Source organism: Sciurus vulgaris (genome assembly GCF_902686455.1).
Source record: "Sciurus vulgaris genome assembly, chromosome: 2".
Classification (NCBI taxonomy): domain Eukaryota; kingdom Metazoa; phylum Chordata; class Mammalia; order Rodentia; family Sciuridae; genus Sciurus; species Sciurus vulgaris.
In genome coordinates this window covers 79,756,895-79,779,173 of record NC_136462.1, presented here as the reverse complement: position 1 = coordinate 79,779,173, position 22,279 = coordinate 79,756,895, and the positions used below count along the sequence as shown (strand labels likewise).

Below are 22,279 nucleotides of genomic sequence, written 5' to 3'. Positions count from 1 at the left end.
CCCATTTTTAAATTATCAGTAACAAGTAATATAAAAATATTCCATCTAAATGTCTATGATATAAATATTTGAAAGGTCATAACTTGAGCCTATTGTTTTCCCTTTATTACATGTAAATTTCAAGTTATGTGACCACTGATTTGGTCTTTATTTTTTATCTACAGGGTTTGTCATAATGCCCCTCTATAGATCACTCATTTGTACCTCAAAAATGCAAATTTCCTTCTAATTTCTCTTCACCCTTTCAATATACTTAGAAATTGGTTTCCTTTTTCATCAATGGTACTGTTTCTTTGTGTTTTTTGGTTGTTCTTTTTAGATATACATGACAGTATAGTGTATTTTGACATTGTACATACATGGAGTATAACTTATTCTAATTAGGATCCCATTCTTGTGGTTGCACATGATGTGCAGGTACACTGGTCATGTATTCATATATGAATATAGGACCATTGTGTCTGATTCATTCTTCTTATTGTTTTTATTTATTTATTTTTTTGCGGTGCTGCGGATTGAACCCAGGGCCTTATACTTGCAAAGCAAGCACTCTACTGACTGAGCTGTCCCCCCGGCCCTTTCTTAGTGTTTTAAATTGGAACATAATCTTGCTTTGTGAAGCTTTAAATTATTATCTGAGTTTCCCTGATGAAGAACTTTCATCCAGCCTTTGAAGTCATACTACTGCTGATCTGCACCAGATGTACTGTCCATGCCACACAATTATCTTTTGCATTTCATAGTGGAATTGCATATCATTTTTCCCACCTTGAAAGTGTCTGAATGCTCACACCAATAAACTTTATAGTACACACATAGAGAAAAAATACTTTATCTAGACTGGGCATGGTGGCACATAGGTGTGATCCCAGCTACTTAAGGCAGGAGAATTGCAAGTTCAAGGCTAACCTTAGCAACTTAGCAACACCATGTCTCAAAACAGAATTGATGTTTTGGTTGGGGGATAGTGGGGATTGAGCCCAGGGGCTCTTTATCACTGAGCTATATCCCCAGCCCTTTTTATTTATTTTTTTGAGACAGAGACTCCCTAAATTATATAGGGCCTCACTGAGTTGCTGAGTTTGGCCCCAAACTTGCAATCCTCCTGCTTCAGCCTCCTGAGTCACTAGGATCACAGGTGTATACCACTGCACCTGGCTTAAAATAGAACTTTAAAAGGACTGCAGATACAGCTTAGTGGTAAAGAGCCCCTGGTTTCACTCTCCAGTTACTACAAAATGGGGCGGGGGGGGTGTTTAACTGTAAAATAACTACCATTCCTCCCCCAACTCCACTCCCGACCTCCCCCCCCAGTAGTGGGGATTGAACCCAGGGGTACTTATCCACCCTGTCACATTCCCAGCCCTTTTAAAATTTTGTTCAGGGGGTCACTAAGTTGCTGAGATTGGCTTTGAACTTGTGATCCTCCTGCCTTCACTTCCCCGAGTTGCTGGAATCATAGGCATGCACACCATCACACCCATTCCTCCCTCCCCTTTTTTACTGAGTGGAGACTCATAAAGCTATTAAGTGGTACAGTTGAGACACTATCTAGATTCTTTTAACTCAGAATCATATGTGCTTTCTATTAATAATTTCTCATAATTCCTCATATCTCTTAACAGTGATATTTAGGTATTTAACATTTCTAAGCCTTTATTTCTTTTTTTCCAGTTTTTGAAATTATGTTATTTCTTAAAAAGTTGCATGCTGATTCTGACTCTAGAAGTTTGTATATAGAATCTCATTTAGGGTTTTCTCATTGGCCTAGTATAAACTTGAAAACTGTAGTTAATCTCCCTAAATTTAATCTGGATTTAAAAACAAACAAACAAACAAAAAAACAGAAAATGAAGCAGCAGCAGCCTGGTGCAGTGGTGTGCACCTGTACAGGATTCCTTGAATTTAGGTTTTTTTTTTTTTTTTTTTTTTTTTTTTTGGTAAGATCCCCATCTCTTCAAAAAGAAAATTGATACTATGAAGATGATTATAATTTTAGTTGCCCCTAGACTCATAGGTCTTATATCAAAGCAAGTCTTTCTACTTAATATTTTAAACAAAAAGCTAAATTTATTGCAAATAATTTCTATTAGTTGTCTGTTGCTGCTCAACTAATCACCACAAATTTAATGGCTTAAGACAGCAGCCATTTATTATTTCTTATGGTTCTTTGGATTGATCCGTTTTTCTGCTATTATTGCCTGAGCTCACTGCTGTGGTTTCTTCCCCTTCCCAGTATTGGAGATTGAACCCAGGGTACTTCACAACTGAGCTACATTCTCAGTTCTTTTTATTTTGAGAGTGTCTCACTGAGTTTCCCAACTTGTCCTCCTGCCTCAGCCTCCAAGTAACTGAGATTACAGGCATGTGCCACTGTGCCTGGCTCATCACTGATTGTAATCAAATGATAGTTGAGGGCTGGGGATGTAGCTTAACAGTAGAATGCTAATTTAGCCTGCATGAGGCTGAGTTCAAACCCCAGTACCAGGAACAGCAGGGGGGAAGCTCGTATGGCTGCCCAGGATGACTTTGTCCCATAACTGACAGTTAGTGCTACCTATTGGCTAGGATGTTGGTTCTCTCCTGTGGCCTTTCTCCCAGTAGGCTAGCCTAGCTTATTTACAGTACAGCAGACTAAAGAGTTAACATTCCAAGAATGGGAAAACAGGTGCCTCAGAGTCTCTTAAATCTCAGTGTCACTTCAGACACATTGTAATGATCAGTCACAGAGCTAGTCCAGATTTAAAGGAAGGGGAAACATGCTTTAGTTTTTTGGGGTTTTTTTGTTGTCATTGTTTTGGTTTTTTGTTTTGGTACCAGGGATTGAACCCAGGAGCACTCAACTACTGAGCCAAGTCCCCAGCTTTTTTTGTTTTACTTCGAAACAGTGTCTCACTAAGTTCCTAAGGGCCTCACTAAGTTGCCAAGGCTAGCTTTGAACTTGGAATCCTCCTGCCTCAGCCTCTGGAATCACTAGCATTACAGTCATGCACCACTATGCCCAGCTATGCTTTAGCTTTTGAGAAAGGCAATGCTGATTGGGAGGAATTCTTGTGGCCATCTGCCAAGCAATTTACCACATTCTTAAAGGTTAGGGACAGACTCAGGATAAGTAGAATACTACTGATCTTAGAGTTTGGGGGCCAGGGTGAGTTTTTTTGTTTTTGTTTTTTTTTTTTTTTAATATATATTTTTTTTAGTTGTCAGTGGACCTTTATTTGTTTATATGTGGTGCTGAGAAACGAACCCAGTGCCTCACACATGCTAGGCAAGCACTGTACCACTGAACTACAATCCCAGGCCCAGGGTGAGTTTTTTGTTGTTACAGAAGTGAGCACGAATTAATGTTCACTTGAGAGGTTATTGTGGCAAGACTCTTGTTGATGCTTGACTTTCAGAGGCATGCTCAGTGGAGTGAGTCTTATCATGGAGGCTGTCTTGGTAGCTCTCAGAAGTGTTTTCACTGAAAGGAGTTGTGATCAGACAAATGAATTGTCATTCATTCACTGATGAATAATTTAGAATCATCAGTCATTTCTAAGAGGATGGGAATTTTATAAACAATTTCTCTTTTGCAGGTATACAAGAGGAAAACTGAAGCTGCCAAGAAAGAGTATCTGAAGGCTCTGGCTGCTTATAAAGACAACCAAGAGTGTCAGGTAAGAGAGTTAGGATAGATAGATATTTAAACCAGAAAGTTTTGTTTGTTCATTTGTTTTTAGCTGTTAGTGTTTATAAGTAAATGCCAATACTAAGAGCTTCAAAAATACTTAATAGCTTTCCCATTATTTCATATCTAGAAACCTTGATAGTCTTTGTTATTTCTAGCACTTAAATTAGCAAACGCAGTACTGAGAGCAGCTCCTTTAAAAAAAAAAAAAAATGTATCTTTTCTCGAAAGGTTATTAGAATGGATGTGTCCTGCAGTAAAACATATATATCTCTCAATGACTTTTCTCTTTTTCTGTTTTGGTCTTCTTTTAGGCCACTGTAGAAACAGTAGAATTGGATCCAGTGCCACCATCACAGACTCCTTCACCACCTCCTGTGGCTACTGTTGACCCAGCATCTCCAGCACCAGCTTCAACAGAGACCCCTGCCCTGTCGCCTTGCATTGTTGTTAACTCCACTCTTTCATCCTATGTGGCAAACCAGGCATCTTCTGGGGCTGGGGGTCAGCCCAATATCACCAAGTTGATTATTACCAAACAGATGTTGCCCTCTTCTATTACCATGTCTCAAGGAGGGATGGTTACTGTTATCCCAGCCACAGTGGTGACCTCCCGGGGGCTTCAATTAGGTCAAACTAGTACAGCTACTATCCAACCCAGCCAACAAGCCCAGATTGTCACTCGGTCAGTGTTGCAGGCAGCAGCAGCAGCTGCTGCTTCTATGCAACTGCCTCCACCCCGTCTACAGCCCCCTCCATTACAACAGATGCCTCAGCCCCCAACTCAGCAGCAAGTTACCATTCTGCAGCAACCTCCTCCACTTCAGGCCATGCAACAGCCTCCACCTCAGAAAGTTCGAATCAATTTACAACAGCAGCCACCACCTCTGCAAAGCAAGATTGTGCCTCCACCCACTCTGAAAATGCAGACTACTTTAGTCCCACCAGCTGTGGAAAGCAGTCCTGAGCGGCCTATGAACAGCAGTCCTGAGGCCCATACAGTAGAGGCAACCTCCCCTGAGACCATCTGTGAGATGATTACAGATGTAGTTCCTGAGGTAAGCCTGTTTCTGATTGTTTACTCTAGACCAGTGGAAATGTGTAAGAGCATTTACAAAAGTGGGCGTTGGCTGCTAGCATTTAATTCCTGACAACCTGTAGTATGAAACATTCTGAAGAATTAGTCATGTATAAGAAGGATCAATAAAATAAAATGTAAAACAAAAAAAGAGGAAGAAACGTCCTGCAGACAGATGTCAGTTCCCTGTAGCAGTGAGTTATCCCACCCAAAAATCTTCTTTTTGGTAAAAAACATTAAGTCTTTCTGTCCTAGATCACTCCATAAGTTAAGCAAAGATAACACTGTGATTCCATTAGAAAGAAAAAACAGTTTAACCTATAGTCATTTTTCAGAGGTGTCTCCTCCCAAGGATCCTAAATTTTGGAGTTATAAATCTTTACATTTCTACTAGGTCTTAACTGCTTAGCTTAATGTTTTAAATATGTGGGGGCGGGAGGGGGTAGGCTGAAGATATAACTCCGTGGTAGAGTGCTTGCCTTGCAAGAGCAAAGCCCTGAGTTCCATAAGGTCTCTAAAAGGGCTGGGGATGTAGTTTGATAGTAGAGCACTTGCCTAACATGTGAGGCCCTGGGTGTTTTGTTTTAATATTTTTTTTTCCCAGTTGTCGATGGACACAATATCTCCATTTATTTTTTTATGTGGTGCTAAGGATTGAACCCAGCAAGGCAAGTGCTGTACCACTGAGGTACAGCCCCAGCTTGAGGCCCTGGGTATAAAAAAAAGTCAGGGGTTGGGGGGAAGGTCTGGTTTGAGACTCTGCTCTGGTTCTACAATTAAACAATCTTTTTTTTTTTTTTTTTAAGTCACATCCTGCCAACAAGAAACTGAATCTCCAAATTTCCTTTTTCTAATAGCACTATATTTTGTCTTCTCTTAGTCCTCCCCATTGAGTTGAGGCTGACTGAACCTGTACTCACATATTCATTTTTATACTTTCAGAGGAATATTATCCAAGTGTAAAACAAATTCAGTGATGAGTTAGAGTAAAATTAAAGAGCACTAGCATATGCCCAGCCTTCCCATATTGAGGAGAATCTTCATGTCATTCTTTGCAACGCTCTAAAGCTGGGCTATAAATGGGGAGACCACAAACTCACCTTTTTCGGAACTTTACCCCTATATGAAGAACATATATTTCCCATTGGATCCCATTGGATCCTAGGGATAATTTGACTAACTAGCTGGTAGGCAAGTAGGAATCTGATTCATCTTGTTGCTATCTTCTGGTCATAGGTTGAATCTCCTTCTCAGATGGATGTTGAGTTGGTGAGTGGATCTCCTGTGACACTCTCACCCCAACCTCGCTGTGTAAGGTCTGGTTGTGAGAACCCTCCCGTTGTGAGTAAGGACTGGGACAATGAATACTGCAGCAATGAGTGTGTGGTGAAACACTGCAGGTGAGTTTACAGTTCCTGTGGTGGGAAACATGGTAATATTGAGCATATTATCAGTATTATCCTACCTAATAAGACAGGAGGTTGCTCTGTCTGATGAGAGGCTACTACAAAAGTGTCCTTGCTTTAGAAGAGTTTAAATTTAGGGCTGATGATGTTGCTCAGTTGTAAAGTATTTACCTACCATGTAAGAGGCCCTAGATTCAATCCCCAGCACCCCCAAAAATTTGCCATTTCCCACACAGCCCAAGAAAACATAATTAGCAATTTGCACTTTGTAATTATCACATTCATGTACGTATGCTTGTTAAAAATAAATGATGCAGCCAGGTGCGGTAGTGAACACCTATAATCTCAGCAGCTTGGAAGAATGAGGCAAGAGGATTTCAAGTTCAAAGCAAGCCAGCCTCAGCAAAAGCAAGGTGCTAAGCAACTCAGTGAGGCCCTGTCTCTAAATAAAATACAAAACTGGGCTGGGGATGTGGCTCAGTAAAGTGCCCCTGAGTTCAATCCCTAATACCTTCCTGCAAAATAAGAGGATGCAGCTGGGTGCACAGTGGCACATGCCTATAATCCTAGCAACTCAAGAGGCTAAGGCAGGAGGATCACAGGTTAGAGCCAGCATCAGCACCTTAGCAAGACTGTCTCAAAATAAAAAATAAAAAGGGCTGGGGATGTGGCCAATCCAGTGGTTAAGCACTCCTGGATTCATTTATCAGTACTAGTGGGGGAGGGTCTTAAAAATAAATAAAATGAAGAAAGATGAGACATTAAGCTGTTAGTAATTGTGAATTAATATTCACAATCCTTATTGCAAATCACCCACTTAGGGAATTGAAAATTAGGAATGGTAAGTGGAAAGTAGCACAACAAGGTGCTCAGTGTGGGGAATAAGAAGTTGTGAAGATTTTGTCTATCCCAATTACCTGTAGCCACAAAACAAGGCATTTGTATCTCAAGTTCTCTACAGTAGATTAGCATTGCCTCTACCTGAGTTTAAAAAGTGTACTATCTCACCTGGGAAATTACCTGGGAACCTGTTTAAGAATGTTAAAATGAACCTATCTAAACTGTAATTCTAAGTTTGTGGTATCTTTTTCTCTCTTAGGGATGTGTTCTTAGCCTGGGTAGCCTCCAGAAATTCAAACACTGTGGTGTTTGTGAAATAGTCTTTCCTGTTCTTCTCCAAGCCAGTGAAGATCTATCTGCTGGGAACAACTCCAAGAGTCTCTTTTTGAAACACAAGCTGGGCTTCTGGTAGTGCCTGATCTCAAGCTTTGATGGTTCTTCATGCTTTTTTCCCCTTTTCTTCCTTTAGCAGAGACCAAGTTATGGAGCAGGGCCACTGAGTTTGCTGTAATCTGGAATTGTTTCTATCTTTTAACTATAAGCAGAAATATCAGGATAATAGCAGAGCAAAGGGCAAAAGGAGTATGGATAAGCAAATCATAGGGATGTTAGGGGTGGTGGTATGGGTCCTTAGAGGAAATTTGATTTAATTGTCATAGGACTTGCCTAAAATATAATTAAAAGGATGGGAGAGTTACTCAGTCTTGATGCTAGGAGAAAACACCACTGTGTACATCCGTTTTTAAAAGATTGAGGGATTAGGGGAATAGCTCAGTGGTAGAGAAGTTCAGTCCTCAGCACCCCCCAAAAAAGGGGAGATGAGTAAGAGACGGCATTAATATTATTTCATTACACTGCTTTGACAATAAAGGTTTTCATCACAGTAGGCACACTGGGCCACAGGGAAAATGGCATCACCCAGGAGTTTATTTCTCTTTACAAATAACTTTTCTGCCTTCAGCATGGACCAGTCAACAACCTTCTGACTCATCAGTTTGAATATAATAGGGAGAACTCTATACCCTTAAATTATTGTAAGAAGCTTCACCGAAGTCTTTTTTAAAAGTTCTATTGTTGGATGAAATATCTTTTAAATGTTAGAACAGCAGCAGTGTTTTCACTTACATACTGTAGGCCAATTCTCTGTAAATTCTGGGCACTTATTTAACCTAAGATGAGCTTACTTGATTTTTCTTGGAAATAACCTACAGAATAATAGATGAGCAAAACTACGCAGTTATAACAGAATAAGCAAAAGTTTAGAGCATTAATAGTCCTAGTGGGAATGGTCTTAAGTAAACTCAAATTTATTACCTTGAAAAGTGCTTTCCTAGAGAACTCCCTTCTTATTCAACCATGGTCATGGTTAGTACTATAATTACTAATCACTTTGATCCTAAACAGATCTTGTTTTGTACGTGTCCATGCATTCAGTTTGAACCCTTACAATCACCTAATGAAATAGATAACATTCCTATTTTACTTAGAAGAAATTATACTTGAGAGATGAGTTGTACAAGAACACACACTGTTAAGTGACAAAGCCAGAATTTCACCTCAAAATCCTAATTACAATACAAACCTTTATTTAAATAAGGGGAAAAGCTATTGTACAAATACCATTCTTCAGGTGTAGCCTGCAAAGTCATGGCTCTGGGTGCTTAACTCTGTAAGCAAGTGCTTCTATAAATTCTTAGGTTTAGAGATAATACCATCTGGATACCTTTGTTTGAACCGTGCAACCACATCTGGGTCTAGTAGGTGGATCCCATCCAGCTGGTTTCCAAGGGTGATCCTGAAACATGTCAAAGAAAATCCTGGAATTAAAGGGCTTTACTGTTAAAAGATGCAGGTGTTTTATTAAGACTGCCTTTCATCCCATCTAATTTTCATGTCAGTTTATTTTAAAAGACCATAACATCAGAATAGCATATGGTAGTATGGTTAGGTATTAGCACAGATGCTGATATTAAAACAGGCTGGATGTGTATTATCAAAGAGTTACTAGCCAGGCACTATGGCACACACACATAATCCTGGTTCAGGGGACTGTGGCAGGAGGATCAAAGCCAGCCTCAGCAAAAAGTGAAGTGCTGACAACTCAGTGAGCCCCTGTCTCTAAATAAAATACAAAACAGGGCCAGGGATGTAGCTCAGCGCCGGTACCAAAAAAAAGTTACTAACTGATGCCTAGTCAAGCCTGCTTCACAAAGTTGCTGTTGCCAGAGTATTCCTTTGGGTAAATAAAATGCAAACAGCATGTTTTTTAAAGGGGTGGAAAATATTAATACTGTTGACAGAGTGAATAGATACTTAGTAACCACCAGGGGGCAGGTTTAATACAGCACATAAGTGGAGACCCTTGAGAATAGTGCTTTGGGCCCTAGAACCTGTTGGGTTTCCAGTTAGTATTGTAGAATCCCATACAACAGCTTAAATACAAGCTTAAGCCACTTAAATCCTTTAAAGCCCATTTACAGGCTAGCAGAATATGAAGTGAAGCTCAAATTAACTTCTGTCCTTGTTTATAAACAGTATGCCCTTGGGGACTAGCTTCTCCAGTCACCTTACCAGTTGGGTTGCACATTGTGTGGTCGTCCAAATAACTCAATCTTGCGAGTGCCAGGGGACAGTCTCTCAATCATGCCATAAATTTCATCTGGTTTATGACTAGTGGAACGAACCTAAAAAGATACCAGTAGCTACTTCTTAAGTTACCCAAGATTGCAATTCTAGCCCCATTTGTTTATGATCCCAAAGAGATAAACTTTAGGATGAGAGTACACCTGACATGAATAATGTAAATGTTAAAGATGTGGATGCCTCAGGAAGCACATACCTCAGCTACAATCACATCACAATCCAGACCCTGGTTGAAGCCTTGAGGATTTCCTTTGACACCAACCTGCTCAAAACAGGATTACCTTATGAAATCACATCTTTGAAATTTTTCTCTATTAAAAAAAATCAATTTCTCTTATTAAATAGGGCCCTACTGCTGCTCACCAAGCAGTGTTCCTTCCCATGGTTCAACCAGTGGCCTGTACGACCAGTTCGAATGATGCGCTGCAGTTGATTCGTCTTCACCCAGATAATTTCATCTACCCGTTCATAACTGTAGGGCATAAAAGAACTAGAGCTTTAACCAGACTTTCATAGTTTTGGGAACAGTATCATCTACAGAGGCAAGAAATCAAAGCAATATTCTTGGAAGAAGGGAACACATTATCTCACAACATAGCAATTAAGTATTAATTTCTCTCAAAAAAAAAAAAAGCAACACAATTGCTACTTACCCCCAGAGGTTAAGACATTCTCTGCCCAACTCCATAGCCCTAAAAAGAAATAATGGTTAATCACTTGTATGCCCTGATTTTTTTTCTCCCTTCAAAATACCTGATGCATTAACATTAGAAACGTTTTTCCCTCGCTGGGCATGGTGGGGCATGCCTATGTCAGCAACTTGCAAGGCTGAGGCAGAAGGACCACAACTTAGCAAGATCCTGTCTTGGATAATAAATAAAAGGGCTGGGAATGCAACACCTTTACACAGGTAAAACAACCTGTTCTGAGGGAGGAAAAAAAAAAACTTTTCCCCAATAGATGTTCAGTGAACCACTACATGCAAGACACCATTTGGGCAACAGGGTGGATGTAAGAATGAAAAAGTAAAACTTCTCATTGACATTACCTTTCTCAAGGTACAAATGCAAAGTTAAATATGATTCAAAGTATCGTTTGTTATAAACAAGTCATTAAAATTAGTCATATTTAATAGCAGGGCCAGGAAAATCCCAGGATTTTATCACCCACCCAGTACTTGCCATACTACATCTGCCCATAACTACATATCTTTGAGCTGTATTACCTGCCTGTGACCCAGAGGAAAAGAAAGCCATCATCCTGCAGTACTGGTATGTTGAGCCTGCGCATCTCATCATCTGTCAGGGTCCCATAGGGCAGCTCCATGTGAATATCCCAGGGTGGGTCAGCCATCACAACTGCAAACTTGCCCAAGATGCTGACGTCCAGGTAACGGATATCACAACAGATCCACTGCATGAGGTGGCATTTGGTCATCTTCCTTTTCTTTATATTCAAGGCCCTGTCCCTTTTCCATTTGATCTTTTACTCCCTTATATCTATCCCACTTCATCCTCAATCAACAAGTTGTTGAATTATGCCCTCTTTCCTACATGTATGACTTAGACATAAGTCCATTAAGTTGAAATGAGTTTTCTAAGCATGCAAATACCTGAGGTGGAAAGAGTCGATCTGCACTGGAGTCACCTCCAACACTCTGTGTAAGAGCAAGCTCCTGGCTTGGTGTATGGTCCTTGCTGCCAGGACCCTCTGGATCCACACAAGCATCAATTTCATAGTGAACATATTTACAGGTATCCATGTGGAAACATGTGTTAAGGAAAGAGCAATCACCTAAAGATTCATCAGTGTGTTTATTGATAATTCGTCTGGGGAAATAAAAAAGGGGAAATAATCAAGAATGGTACTCCAGAAGTAGAACCATAGTTGAAGTTCCAAATTGTACCAAATCTTCCTTTTTTTTTTAAACCCTTCCCTAATTTTCTCTATTATTAAGAGATTCCTCCAATAGAGGAGAGGCAGGTGACATAGAAATCCACAATTCAGGGCTGGAGATATAGCTCAGTTGGTAGAGTGCTTGCCTTGCAAGTACAAGGCCCTGGGTTCAATCCCCAGCACTGCAAAAAAAAAAAAAAAGAAAAAAAAAAAAAATCCACAATTCATACTAAAGAATAATTATAATTCCTCTCTGAGCAAAAACATGGCTTCCTTTTCTTACTACATAAAGGAATACAGTCCAGGAAGGATGTGGCTTGTTACAGAGCAGAATAAAACACTTGCTTAAGAACCTAGCTTCCTGTTTCTCCTATGACCATTCCTCCTTTCAGAAACTTAATTTTGTGGCTCAGAGACAGATGTCTCGCTAAAAAGGGGCACTGAAAGAATCTTCCATCTATTTGGGAGTACAGTCTGTATTTCTACACCATGCCACTTCTGAAAGTAATAACTTCAGAATCTGAACTTAAACCATGATAGGATTACTGACAAACCCAAAGACAAGGAATATGCTGAAAAGGAATGACTCCTTGTAGGAAACCCATCCCACCTCATTCCCTCCCAAGAGACCTGAAATGCAGCTTGCGACAAGGTCGATCAGCATCACTGGCTTTCATGCACTCTTCCTTGGTCCCATAGTCACAAAATTCTTGTACTTGGGCCCGACCTCGTGAACGAAACTTTTCAACAATGGATTGTTCCTTTGCTGTTGTAGTATTTAATAGTTCTAGGATCTCCTGACTGACCTATGACAGAAGCAGCCTTAGTCTTAAAAGAGGTCAAATCAGCTCTTAAAACACATCCATAAATTCTATTTGACACTGATGTCATATAAAGGATGAATGAGCTAATTATCTGGGAAAAATTGAGCTCTGGAATAAGAGATCTGTCATGGGTTCATTCCTTCCTCAAACCTGCATTTAGGATAGAATGAAACTACAAAAAGCCTGATTCCTACTGCAAGGCATTAAGCTAAACTTGCTTCCTCAAGAAAACAAAAACTTCTCAAAAAAACACTTCTACTTATTGGGTACTGAGTGGAGGCACAGTACTAAATACCGTACTGTTTATTCAATCTATTCAACAGTGCTATAAAGGAGGACACTGTGGTTATCCTCATGTTACAGGTAAGAGGATTAAGGCTCAAGAGAAGCTAACCTGCTCAAACTCATACAACTAGATGTAGTAAACAGATGCGAACTCAAAATTGCTACACTGCTAATTTGCATTGTTTAATCAATTTCCATAATTGCTGGACAAATGAATATCATCCAATATTCATATATTTGGACTCCTTGTCTCAATCTGATGATTCAGATTCAATGATAGATTTTCTAAATCAGGGTTTAACATTGGCATTACTGACATTTTGTGCCAAGCAGTTCTTTGTTGTAGAGAGTTGTCCTACTATGCACTGCGGCATGTTTAGCAATATTACTGGCCTCAAACTACCAGAAGCCAGTAGCACAATCTTATGTTGTGATTACTACAATGTCTCCAAACATTGTCAATTGTCTTTGGTAGGGGTGAGGATGGGGTAAAATCATCCTTAGTTGAAAACCACTACTCTAAACCTTCAATTCTAAGAACTGAAACTTTCTGTAGGAGTAAATTCTGCTCACTCAAAGCTATAATTCAGAGCATACTGCAAAGCTGTAATTCAGAGCATACTGTGAAAGCACTTTGACAAGACTCCTACCTTTTTGCTCTGTTGTTCCTTAGTAGACTGTTGGTTCAAAAGGCTTTCTATTTCCAGATCAACATCTGAGGCAGCATGTTTCCTTGATTTCTTGGCTGACTCCTTGGCTGGTTCTGATGCTGAAGAAGTCAGGCCAGAGGCTAAAGAGCTGGCAAAGGCAACTACTGTAGTTGAGTCCTGTTCTGCACGCCGCTTCTGTCCTACAATAGTCCCAGCTACCTCCCCAGGACCTTTCTTTTCTGCCACTGCAACCATCATGGCAGAGAGCTTGGAATGGTCAGCATAGGTCACAAGAGTGGGATGTGCATCATCTTGTAGGAGCCCTCGCTTTACCTCGATCAACTCCTGAGCTGCAAACTTTTGTAGGAGGCTTTCCACCCCATCTTGAGTGGCAGGGGCATCTGGCTAGATAAGGAATGGAAAAGAGGGCAATAACACACTGACCATGAACAGAAAATAAGTGGTATATTCCAGTTGAATCAAGTCATTACCGTGGAGATAGCAAGACGAATGGATACAGCATCAGTGGGCAATGTTAAGGTCAGATCAGAGAGGTGATGAAGCAACTTCTTCTCCAACTCAGGGTCTGTAGCTAATTCAGGAACTGCTGAAGCTGTGCTTGGCTTAGGGCCACCAGAGGTGGGTGCAGTAGGCACTGGACTATCACTACGGAAGTTTGGGGATAATGCTGCCTCTGGATTCCGTAGATCTAAGTGTGAAGAAAAGTAAAAATGAAAAAGAGTTATCATTGCCAGTCTATGCATTCTTCAGGAGTCAAATTCTCTACCATTCCCAGCATACACATCTTTCATGAAGAAAATTCTCAGATCAGTCTTAGCACTAGATTACCTTTCATATTCAATCATTCACTACTTTGTCAAAATAATACTGGATTTTTCTGGGAATCCCCTACACTTTCTCTGTTGAATAAGAACTGTTTTCCTAATTCTTTGCCCTTGCTATTCTTCTGGGGAAGTAAACTGGAGTTACTAACAATTGAGTACTGGAGGGCACTGAGCTACATTCCTAGTTCCTTGTATTTTTTATTTTGAGAAAGGGTCTCACCAGCTTTCCCAGGCTAACCATGAACTTGCAATCTTCCTGACAGCCTCCTGAGTCATTGGGATTACAGGTATGCTCTACTGTGCCAAATTCCACAATCTAATTTTTTTTTTTTTTTTTTTTCTTTTCTGAGACAGGGTCTTACTAAATTGCTTAGGGCCTTCTAAATTGTCCAAGCTGGCCTTGAACTTGTGATCCTCCTACCTCAACCTCCTGAGTCGTTGGGATTAGAGGCATGTGCCACCATACCCAGCTCCACAACCTAAATTTTAATAAAAGTCAGAAATACTTTCAGCAATATAAACTGCTATCAGATTATTTTTTTCAGGTAAGGATTCTTAATTTTTAAATTTTTTTATGGATTTAACTGAATGTGGTAAAATTTAACTCATAGGTTCCAAAAATTGGAGCTGAACTACAACAAAACACTTTTCTAGAACAGTTACATTTTATAAAAAATAAGGTTAAAAGAAAAGTTGTACCCTATTTCAAAAACAAGACATCACAATTCAGTATCAGCTGCCAACTGTCAAGTAATTGATAGAACTTTCTTCACCTTGCTTATGATTCCTTTATGTTCTGCTGACTGGAACTTTTGCAAACAGAACTAAATTCCTTGTTTTGTTTTGTCAAAGAGGAAGGGTCACAGAAGCACTTTGAAGGTCTGGATGAGAAAAGAGTTTCAGAGTAACTGACCTAAGCTAAAAATATATGTAAGAAATGTAAGTGACAATTACTATTTAGCATACTTAACAGAGTATAAACAAAATTCCTGTACTGGACAGAATTATACTGGTGATTATTAGTCTCTTGTAATTCAGAAATCCTATAAGTCTAATAAATTTGAATTAAAATACTCCTATGGTAGAAGTATAGTAAAATAGTTATATTAACATCAAACTCTGAGCTTGCCCCCCTATTTTTTTTTTTTTTTTTTTGGTGGTACGAGGCTCTTGAACTCATGATCCTCCAGCCTTGATCCCCTGAGTCAAGGGATTATAGGTGTGCTTTAGATTTCTTCTCTCGAGATTTTACATGTGTACTGTATGTGTGTACAAACATACTTTTTTCTTTCGTCCTTTATTTGGTACCAGAGAGTGAACCCAGGGGTACTTTACCACTGAGGTACATCCTAGTCCTATTTAAAAATTTTTTTATTTTGAGACATGGTCTAGCTAAGTTGCCCAGGCTGGCCTCAAACTTGCAATCCTCCTGCCTCAACCTCCCAAGTCACTGGGATTACAGATAATATGCACCACAACACCTGGCTCTTGTGCACTATTAGTGGGAATATAAAATGGTATAGTTGCTATGGAAAACAGCATAGTGATTCCTCAAAATATTAAAAATGGAATTACCGATGGATTCAGCAATTCCACTTCTTCTGGATATCTACACAAAATTAAAGCAGGAACTTGAAAATTAAAGCAGAAACTTTGAACCAGGGCATGTGAAAAAATATTCTGAATATTGTGAATATTTCTTCACATGCCCTGGTTCAAAGTAGCATTGTTTACCATAGCCAAAAGATGGAAGTAACCTAAATATACATCCACAGTTGAATGAACAAAATATGGTTTATAAAAACTAGAAAAAAAAAAAAAAGGATTTTAAAGTGTTCATTATAAAGAAATGGTAGCCAGTAGCTGGACACTCCCAGCAATTTAGTGAGAATCTGTCTCAAAATAAAAAATAAAGAATAGCAGGACATGCTGGCTTCTGACAGCCAGGGCAGCAGCCTACGGCTGACTCATTCTTCACTGTTCTAAGTGACCCTGGCTCCCTGACCCCAGTTTCTTTTTTCCTTTTTCAGTAGGGGGATTGAACTTTGCCACTGAGCCATATCCCCAGCCATTTTTAATTTTTGAGATAGCATCTCACTAAGGGCCTCATTAAGTTGCTGAGGCTGACCTCAAACTTGTAATTCTCCTGCCTCAGCCTCCCAAATTGCTGGGATTATGCCACTTTCGCTGAGTCACTGTTTGTTGGGCCTGAGAGTCAGGGACTACAGGATAGCAAAACCTGGCCTATATGATAGGTAAGAGGGAACAGACATCAGAAATCCCAAGGACAAATGCATCACAGCTAGTATGGACTGCCCCAAGGAAGCAAGCAAAGGCCGGGGGAGTGGGTAAGTGCCATCAAATGGTTTTAACAGATCTGATCACTTGCTCCAAATTAGATTCACTGTGGTTTTGACAGCATGGGGACCAAAGGTGCCTGAGAGGTTCAGTTGCAATTAGGAGATTTCTGGGAAGACGAGGAGCAGCCTACAGCACTCTACAGAGAGCCATATATGGGCCCTTGAATCCCGCCAGTGGCTCACCCACCGGGTGGTAGGAGGCAGATAATAGAGAACTGGTAGACAGGGCCTGAAAGGTTCCAAGTTTTAGGGAATTATGTGAGGCTGAAGCACCAAGATAACTCAGAGGGTTTAGGAAGAAGGTGACTACAAAATGGGGGAAGAAAAGGAAGAATAAAATAATAAAAAAAACCTCAAGATATAGATAGGTGGTAAAGCACATCTGGGTTCAATCCCTAGTAACCCCTCCTCCAAAAAGTAAGAAATGATAGCAAGCATGGTAGCACATGCCTTTAATCCAGGTGACTTGGGAGGCTGAGGCAGGAAGATTGCTACTTTGAGGCCAACCTGAGCAACTTAGACACTCTCAAAAAATTAAAAGGCCTAGGGGCATGTAGCTCAGAGGCAGAATGCCTGTGTTCAATCTCTAGTACTGAAGAAAAAAGGAAAAATTACTTAGCTCACAGTTTTGGAGGAAAGTAGGAAGGGAGGGAGGGAGAGAGGGATGGAGGGAAAGAGGTTTATTGCTCATGATTTTGGAGACTGGAAAATCAAACAGCAAAGCACAGGTTACAGAGAGGATTCCCACTGGCTGTATCACACCACAGCAGGAACATTTGTGTATCTGCATTTTATTTTTTGGGTTTTTTTTGGAACTAGGAATCGAACCCAGAGCTTTGCAAATGTAAGGCAAACCCTTTGCCACTGAGCTACATCCCCGCCTGTGTATCTGTATCTTAACCCATTAGTTCCAAGTTTTCAAATCTGAGAATACGTCAATTACAGGCATATGCCACCATGCCCAGTCTCACCTCTTTTCTTTAAAAAGTAGTCTGTCTCCAATATTTATTTATAGTTACAAAACATACTAATACAAATGCCAAGCAGAACCAAAAAAATGGTCAAAGTTCTGGGTCAGGAAATAATGTGTTTAATTTCAACCTAAAAAATACTTTTGAAATCTTAATCATATTACTAGGTGAATATACAAGTCAAGATATGTTTACCTCTGAAAAAGAATATTTACATTCAAGGGAGAATAGTCTTGTCAAAATGATTAAACAGTTTAGCACTGGATGAAAGCACAAAGGCTCTAGTAATAAACTCTATAGGGTTGCATATATTTCGTCAAGTTTGGTAAATACCAAAGTGTGATTAATACAAAAGAAAAATAAAACAATTTAAAATAACTAAGAGCAATTAGAATCATCCATCTAGGTCTGGGGATATAGCTCTGTGGTAGAGCATTTATCTGGCATGCTCAAGACCTGGGATTGATCCCCAGCACTACAAAAAAAAAAAAAAAAAAATCATCTAAAGAGTATGAATTTAGGGCTGGGGAGATAGCTCAGCTGGTAGAGTGCTTGCCTTGAAAGCATAAGGCCCCGAGTTCAATCCCCAGTACTGCAAAAAAAAAAAAAAAAAGAGTATGAATTTAGAAATAGAAAAGCATAAAAGCATAAAAGGGTGTGGTGAAGAACAATTATAACCAAAAAACAAAAACAAACCACAAATAGAGGATGACTTGTCACTAACAAATGAAAGAGACAGACCTATACACAAATATACTGATATTGCACATTGATTTAATAGTTTATAAAAAAAAAAAATTAACATTGGGGCTCGGGATATAGCTCAGTTGGCAGAGTGCTTGCCTCTCATGCACAAGGCCCTGGGTTCAATCCCCAGCACCATAAAAAAAAAAAAAAAAAAAAAAAAAAATTAACATCGTAGGTCACTTTGTTGAAATGACAACCGGAATTCTCAGGTACCTTTTCCCAACTGCTACTGCTGAATGAAAAAAAAAAAATTATTTCATACTAAAGTCAGTAAATATCCATAGAAGAAATGTACTTACCCAAAGCTGTCACATTCTTCTATGCTGCAAAAGAGGCTCAGGGGACTAAAATAGTGATGGGTTCTCTATGTGGAAAATATGGAGAGGTGACAAAACAAGGCTATATTACCTCTTACAGAAATGCCTAAATTGAAAAGTTAGTAATAGACAGTGCCCAAATGTAATATGGTAATTGTTGAGTTTCTAGGTATAACAAGAATGAAATATTAGCCCTTCTTCTTTTCTGCTAATAAAGCAACTCACCTAGATAGCCTATTTTCCACTGCTGCATACCTGATGAATACTTGAAGATCTTTGGCAGGCACAATGACCCTTTACAAAACAGGCATTTCTCTGACTTCTTTAATATATCACCTAAATACAATCTGTTTCCATACAAAGTATTTTCTTCAATGCAAGTGAGTTCACATGCAACTAGTAAATAAGTGAATGTCAGATTAATGGAAACCCTGTTGGCTCACGCATGATTTTTCTCATCATGGGGAAAATTTTCTCACAGAAAATATTAGCTGGGTATGGTGGTACATGCCTACAATCCCATTTACTTGGGAAGCTCAGGCAAGAGTATCACAAGTTCAAGGCCTGTCTCAAAGTTTAAAACAGGGCAGGGCCAGACATGGTGGCACACACCTGTAATACCAGTGGCTTGGGAGGTTGAGACAAGACAATCACAAGTTTGAGGCCTGCCTCAGCAACTTAGTGAGGCCCTAAGCAACTCAGCAAGACCCTGTCTCAAAAAATAATAAGGGCCGGCATGGTGGCGCATGCCTGTAAATCCCAGTGGCTCGGGATGCTGAGGCAGGATTTCAAAGCCAGCCTCAGCAATGGCGAGGCTCTAAGCAACTCAATGAGACCCTGTCTCTAAATAAAATACAAAACAGGGTTGAGGATGTGGCTCAGTGGATGAGTGCCCCTGAATTCAATCCCTGGTACCCAAAAATAACAAACAAACAAAAAAAAGGGCTGGGGGTGTAGCTCAGTAGTAGAACACTACTGAGTTCAGTCGCCAGTACAGCAGGGGGAAAAAAAACTGATACAGTGGCTTCAAGAACTGCTACACTTTGCAATACACTACCTGTGAAGATGCAACAGCAGATGAAGAATGTGCAAAGACATTTCTCTTGGTTAATTAAACAAAAAAAAGACTTGAGTTATGAGAACAAGAAGTAGGAGCACAGGATGCACAGGATACCAAGGAGGTATGACTTTCCTTGTAGGAAGCTATACCAGTAGAGAATTAACTATGCTAGTATTTTGAGTAGAAACGGGTTATTGTGAGAGCTGATGCAACAAAGTTACATAGGTTTTAAGTAAGTCATTTCTAAATCTGTTTCTTCTGTAAGACCTTTGTTCGTTTTTAATTTATGGTGACTAGCATTTGCTAGCCAAGACACTAGCAAAGACTAGCCATTGCTAGCCAAGTACTATACCAATGAACTACATCCTCAGTCAAAACCTGCTATTTTTACCCAAGCATGCTTTTGCATAAAGCAAGGTTTTTAAAGAACACACATATAACAGAAATACCTCTATCCTTCTTGAATGCTGTTTTTGATAAAGTTGATGAAACTGAAGTGTAGTAACTGGAGTCTATAATTGATTAATTAAAAAGCAACTGAATTGTTGGGCTAGGGCTGGGGCTCAGCAGTGAAGAGCTTGCCTTGCAAGGCAATGAGGCAGTGGGTTCGATCCTCAGCACCACATAACAAATAAAATAAAGTTATTGTGTCTATCTATAATGAAAAATATTTTTAAATTTTTTTTTAAAAAAGCAACTGAATTGTCAATGATAAAGGTGTATTAAGGTGTAATAATTTTCTATCTAAAACTGATATGGATAAAAGAAAGTGGGGAGCCTGAGCAGTGGTGAACACTTGTAATCCCAGCTACTCCAGAGGCTGAAGCAGAAGAATGGCCAGTTATGAGGCCAGCCTAGGCAACTTAGCAACACCCTGTCTCAAAATATAAATAAAAAGGGCTCGTATAGTTCAGAGTTTGAATGCTCCTGGGTACAATCCCCAGTACCACCAAAAAAAAAAAAAAAAAAGAGAGAGAGAGAGAGAGAGAGAGAGAAAAGGGGAAACCAAGAAAAAAACAAAACACAGAGTAAACTGGATTTACAAGTCAGAGGAGTTGAGGTTTATGTATCAACATGGTAATTCAGTAACTACTCTAGGGCTTGACTACTACTTATTCCCTGATCCTATATCTTGCACTTCTTCCTTTACTATAGTGTCCTCTTAAGTCCTACATAGCCCAAGACCAAAATGAAGTGCCAACTCCGCTATAATGGCTTCACTGACTACACTAGTTTTTGTTCTTTCTTCACTATATTGATTGTGGGACTCATTCATTTGAATCTTACATGATATTGTGCTTCTTACGTTTCCAGTACTGGGGACAGAACCAGGAGTACTCTACCACTAAGCTACATCTCCAGCCCTTTTAATTTTTTGGGTCAGGGTCTCCCTAAATTGTCCAGGCAGGCCTTAAATTTTTGATTCTCCTACTTCTGCCTCCCAATTTGCTGGGATTACATGTCTGCTTCTGACTTTTTATAAGTATCTATCCTTGATTCTCAACTAAATTTTAAACTCCTTTAGGGCAACATCCTATTTTTATCTAACTAGACTCATGAATACTACAGGTAAGCAATATTAATTAAATCATGGTGTGAAAATCCTGCCAGTACATCTTCTGATTCTAGAGAGAATATAAGCACATGAAACTAATATGACCAAAGCAAGATTTAAAGATGGAGTTGATAATACTGATTAAAAAATATAACAAGTTGCCACAATGTGGTATGAATTCACTGTCCCTACAGAACTCTGCAATTGATTTGCCTTAAGTAATTTAGGGTCTGCGCTGAGGAGGAAGGGAAGTTAGGGTTGAACTTGATAATCTTCGAGTTCAAGTTTTATGACTATCATAAGCAAGAGAGGATAAATTTTGAAAACCAAAAACTAAACGTTTTCAGATTCTTGCTCGGTGTGTAAATGCCAGTTTCCCTACTCACTTAGCAACACCTAGTGAGACAACTGTGTGCGGGCCACTTAACAGGACACGGTGGATAAAAGTTGAGCAGTCCTGCTCACTGTGCTTACAGTCAAAAAGAAATGACCGCTTTCATGCAGTCACTACAACCGATGGAAAAACAAAGCACCATAGCAGCAACAAAAAGGGGGACTTGCTGCTTCGCGGAACAGAAGGCTAAGAGACCTCGCAAAGGCAATGTTCTCACAGACCGAAGAGGAGTGGGAAATTGGACAGGGGAGCGGCTCCCGCGTAGTTTCGGTGTTAGCTGGAGAAGCAAGGCCCGAGTGTAAAGAAATTGCTAACTGCCTGCAGGAGGATGACGGTCTGTGTGGTTGAGGGGTAGAAGAGGGTGCCAATGTACGAGGCATCAGAGAGACGGCTGCTGGGGAAGAACGCTGACTCCGGAGCTGCTTCTCCCGGATCTCTCCCTTCCTGCCAAGTCAAACTGGCCCCCGACTGCCCCGCGCCTCACCCAAGTGCCCCGAGTCCTGCTTCCGCCTCCGCTGCAGCCTCTCCCGAAGCGAGTCCAACTGCTTCTTGTGGGCCTGGATAGAACTCCACGTGTCCGACATCCTGCTCTCGCAGCCGGGACTCACTCGAATCAGGCGCGGTGGACTAGCACCTCCCAGCCTTTGCTCGAGTTTACATTCAATTCTCACGCGGACACCCTAAGACTAACCGGAAACAGATCCCTAGAGATGCGCAAGACGAAAGGCCACTTCCGGT

At 40.1% G+C, this 22,279-nt stretch overlaps 2 protein-coding genes across 2 annotated transcripts in view; one reads left to right on the top strand and one right to left on the bottom strand.

Moving 5' to 3' along the window:
* Nucleotides 1-8,843, top strand: part of TOX4 (TOX high mobility group box family member 4) — an 18,045-nt gene extending 9,202 nt beyond the window's left edge. The window contains exons 6-9 of the mRNA XM_079128698.1: nt 3,579-3,659; nt 3,985-4,728; nt 5,985-6,148; nt 7,254-8,843. Coding sequence (XP_078984824.1) covers nt 3,579-3,659; nt 3,985-4,728; nt 5,985-6,148; nt 7,254-7,314 — 1,050 coding nt within the window. The 3' untranslated portion in view covers nt 7,315-8,843. The remainder of the gene's footprint in view (nt 1-3,578; nt 3,660-3,984; nt 4,729-5,984; nt 6,149-7,253) is intronic.
* On the bottom strand, nt 8,558-22,279 carry METTL3 (methyltransferase 3, N6-adenosine-methyltransferase complex catalytic subunit). Its single transcript, XM_079128699.1, has 11 exons — nt 22,026-22,279; nt 13,784-14,001; nt 13,293-13,697; nt 12,164-12,339; nt 11,250-11,466; nt 10,863-11,050; nt 10,291-10,329; nt 10,001-10,109; nt 9,834-9,899; nt 9,566-9,678; nt 8,558-8,789 (listed from the first exon to the last, which is right to left on the bottom strand). Exons 1-11 carry the CDS (start codon nt 22,123-22,125, stop codon nt 8,678-8,680), a joined length of 1,743 nt encoding a protein of 580 aa, XP_078984825.1. The 5' UTR covers nt 22,126-22,279; the 3' UTR covers nt 8,558-8,677.

What these genes read in the sequence shown, in the direction of transcription:
- METTL3 (XM_079128699.1), bottom strand. Translation starts at nt 22,125, where the DNA reads ATGTCGGACACGTGGAGTTCTATCCAGGCCCACAAGAAGCAGTTGGAC. An exon ending in ATGGGAAGGAACACTGCTTG is followed by an intron (nt 9,900 to 10,000) that starts GTGAGCAGCAGT and finishes TGTTTTGAGCAG; the next exon opens with GTTGGTGTCAAAGGAAATCC. An exon ending in GTGATGTGATTGTAGCTGAG is followed by an intron (nt 9,679 to 9,833) that starts GTATGTGCTTCC and finishes GTATCTTTTTAG; the next exon opens with GTTCGTTCCACTAGTCATAA.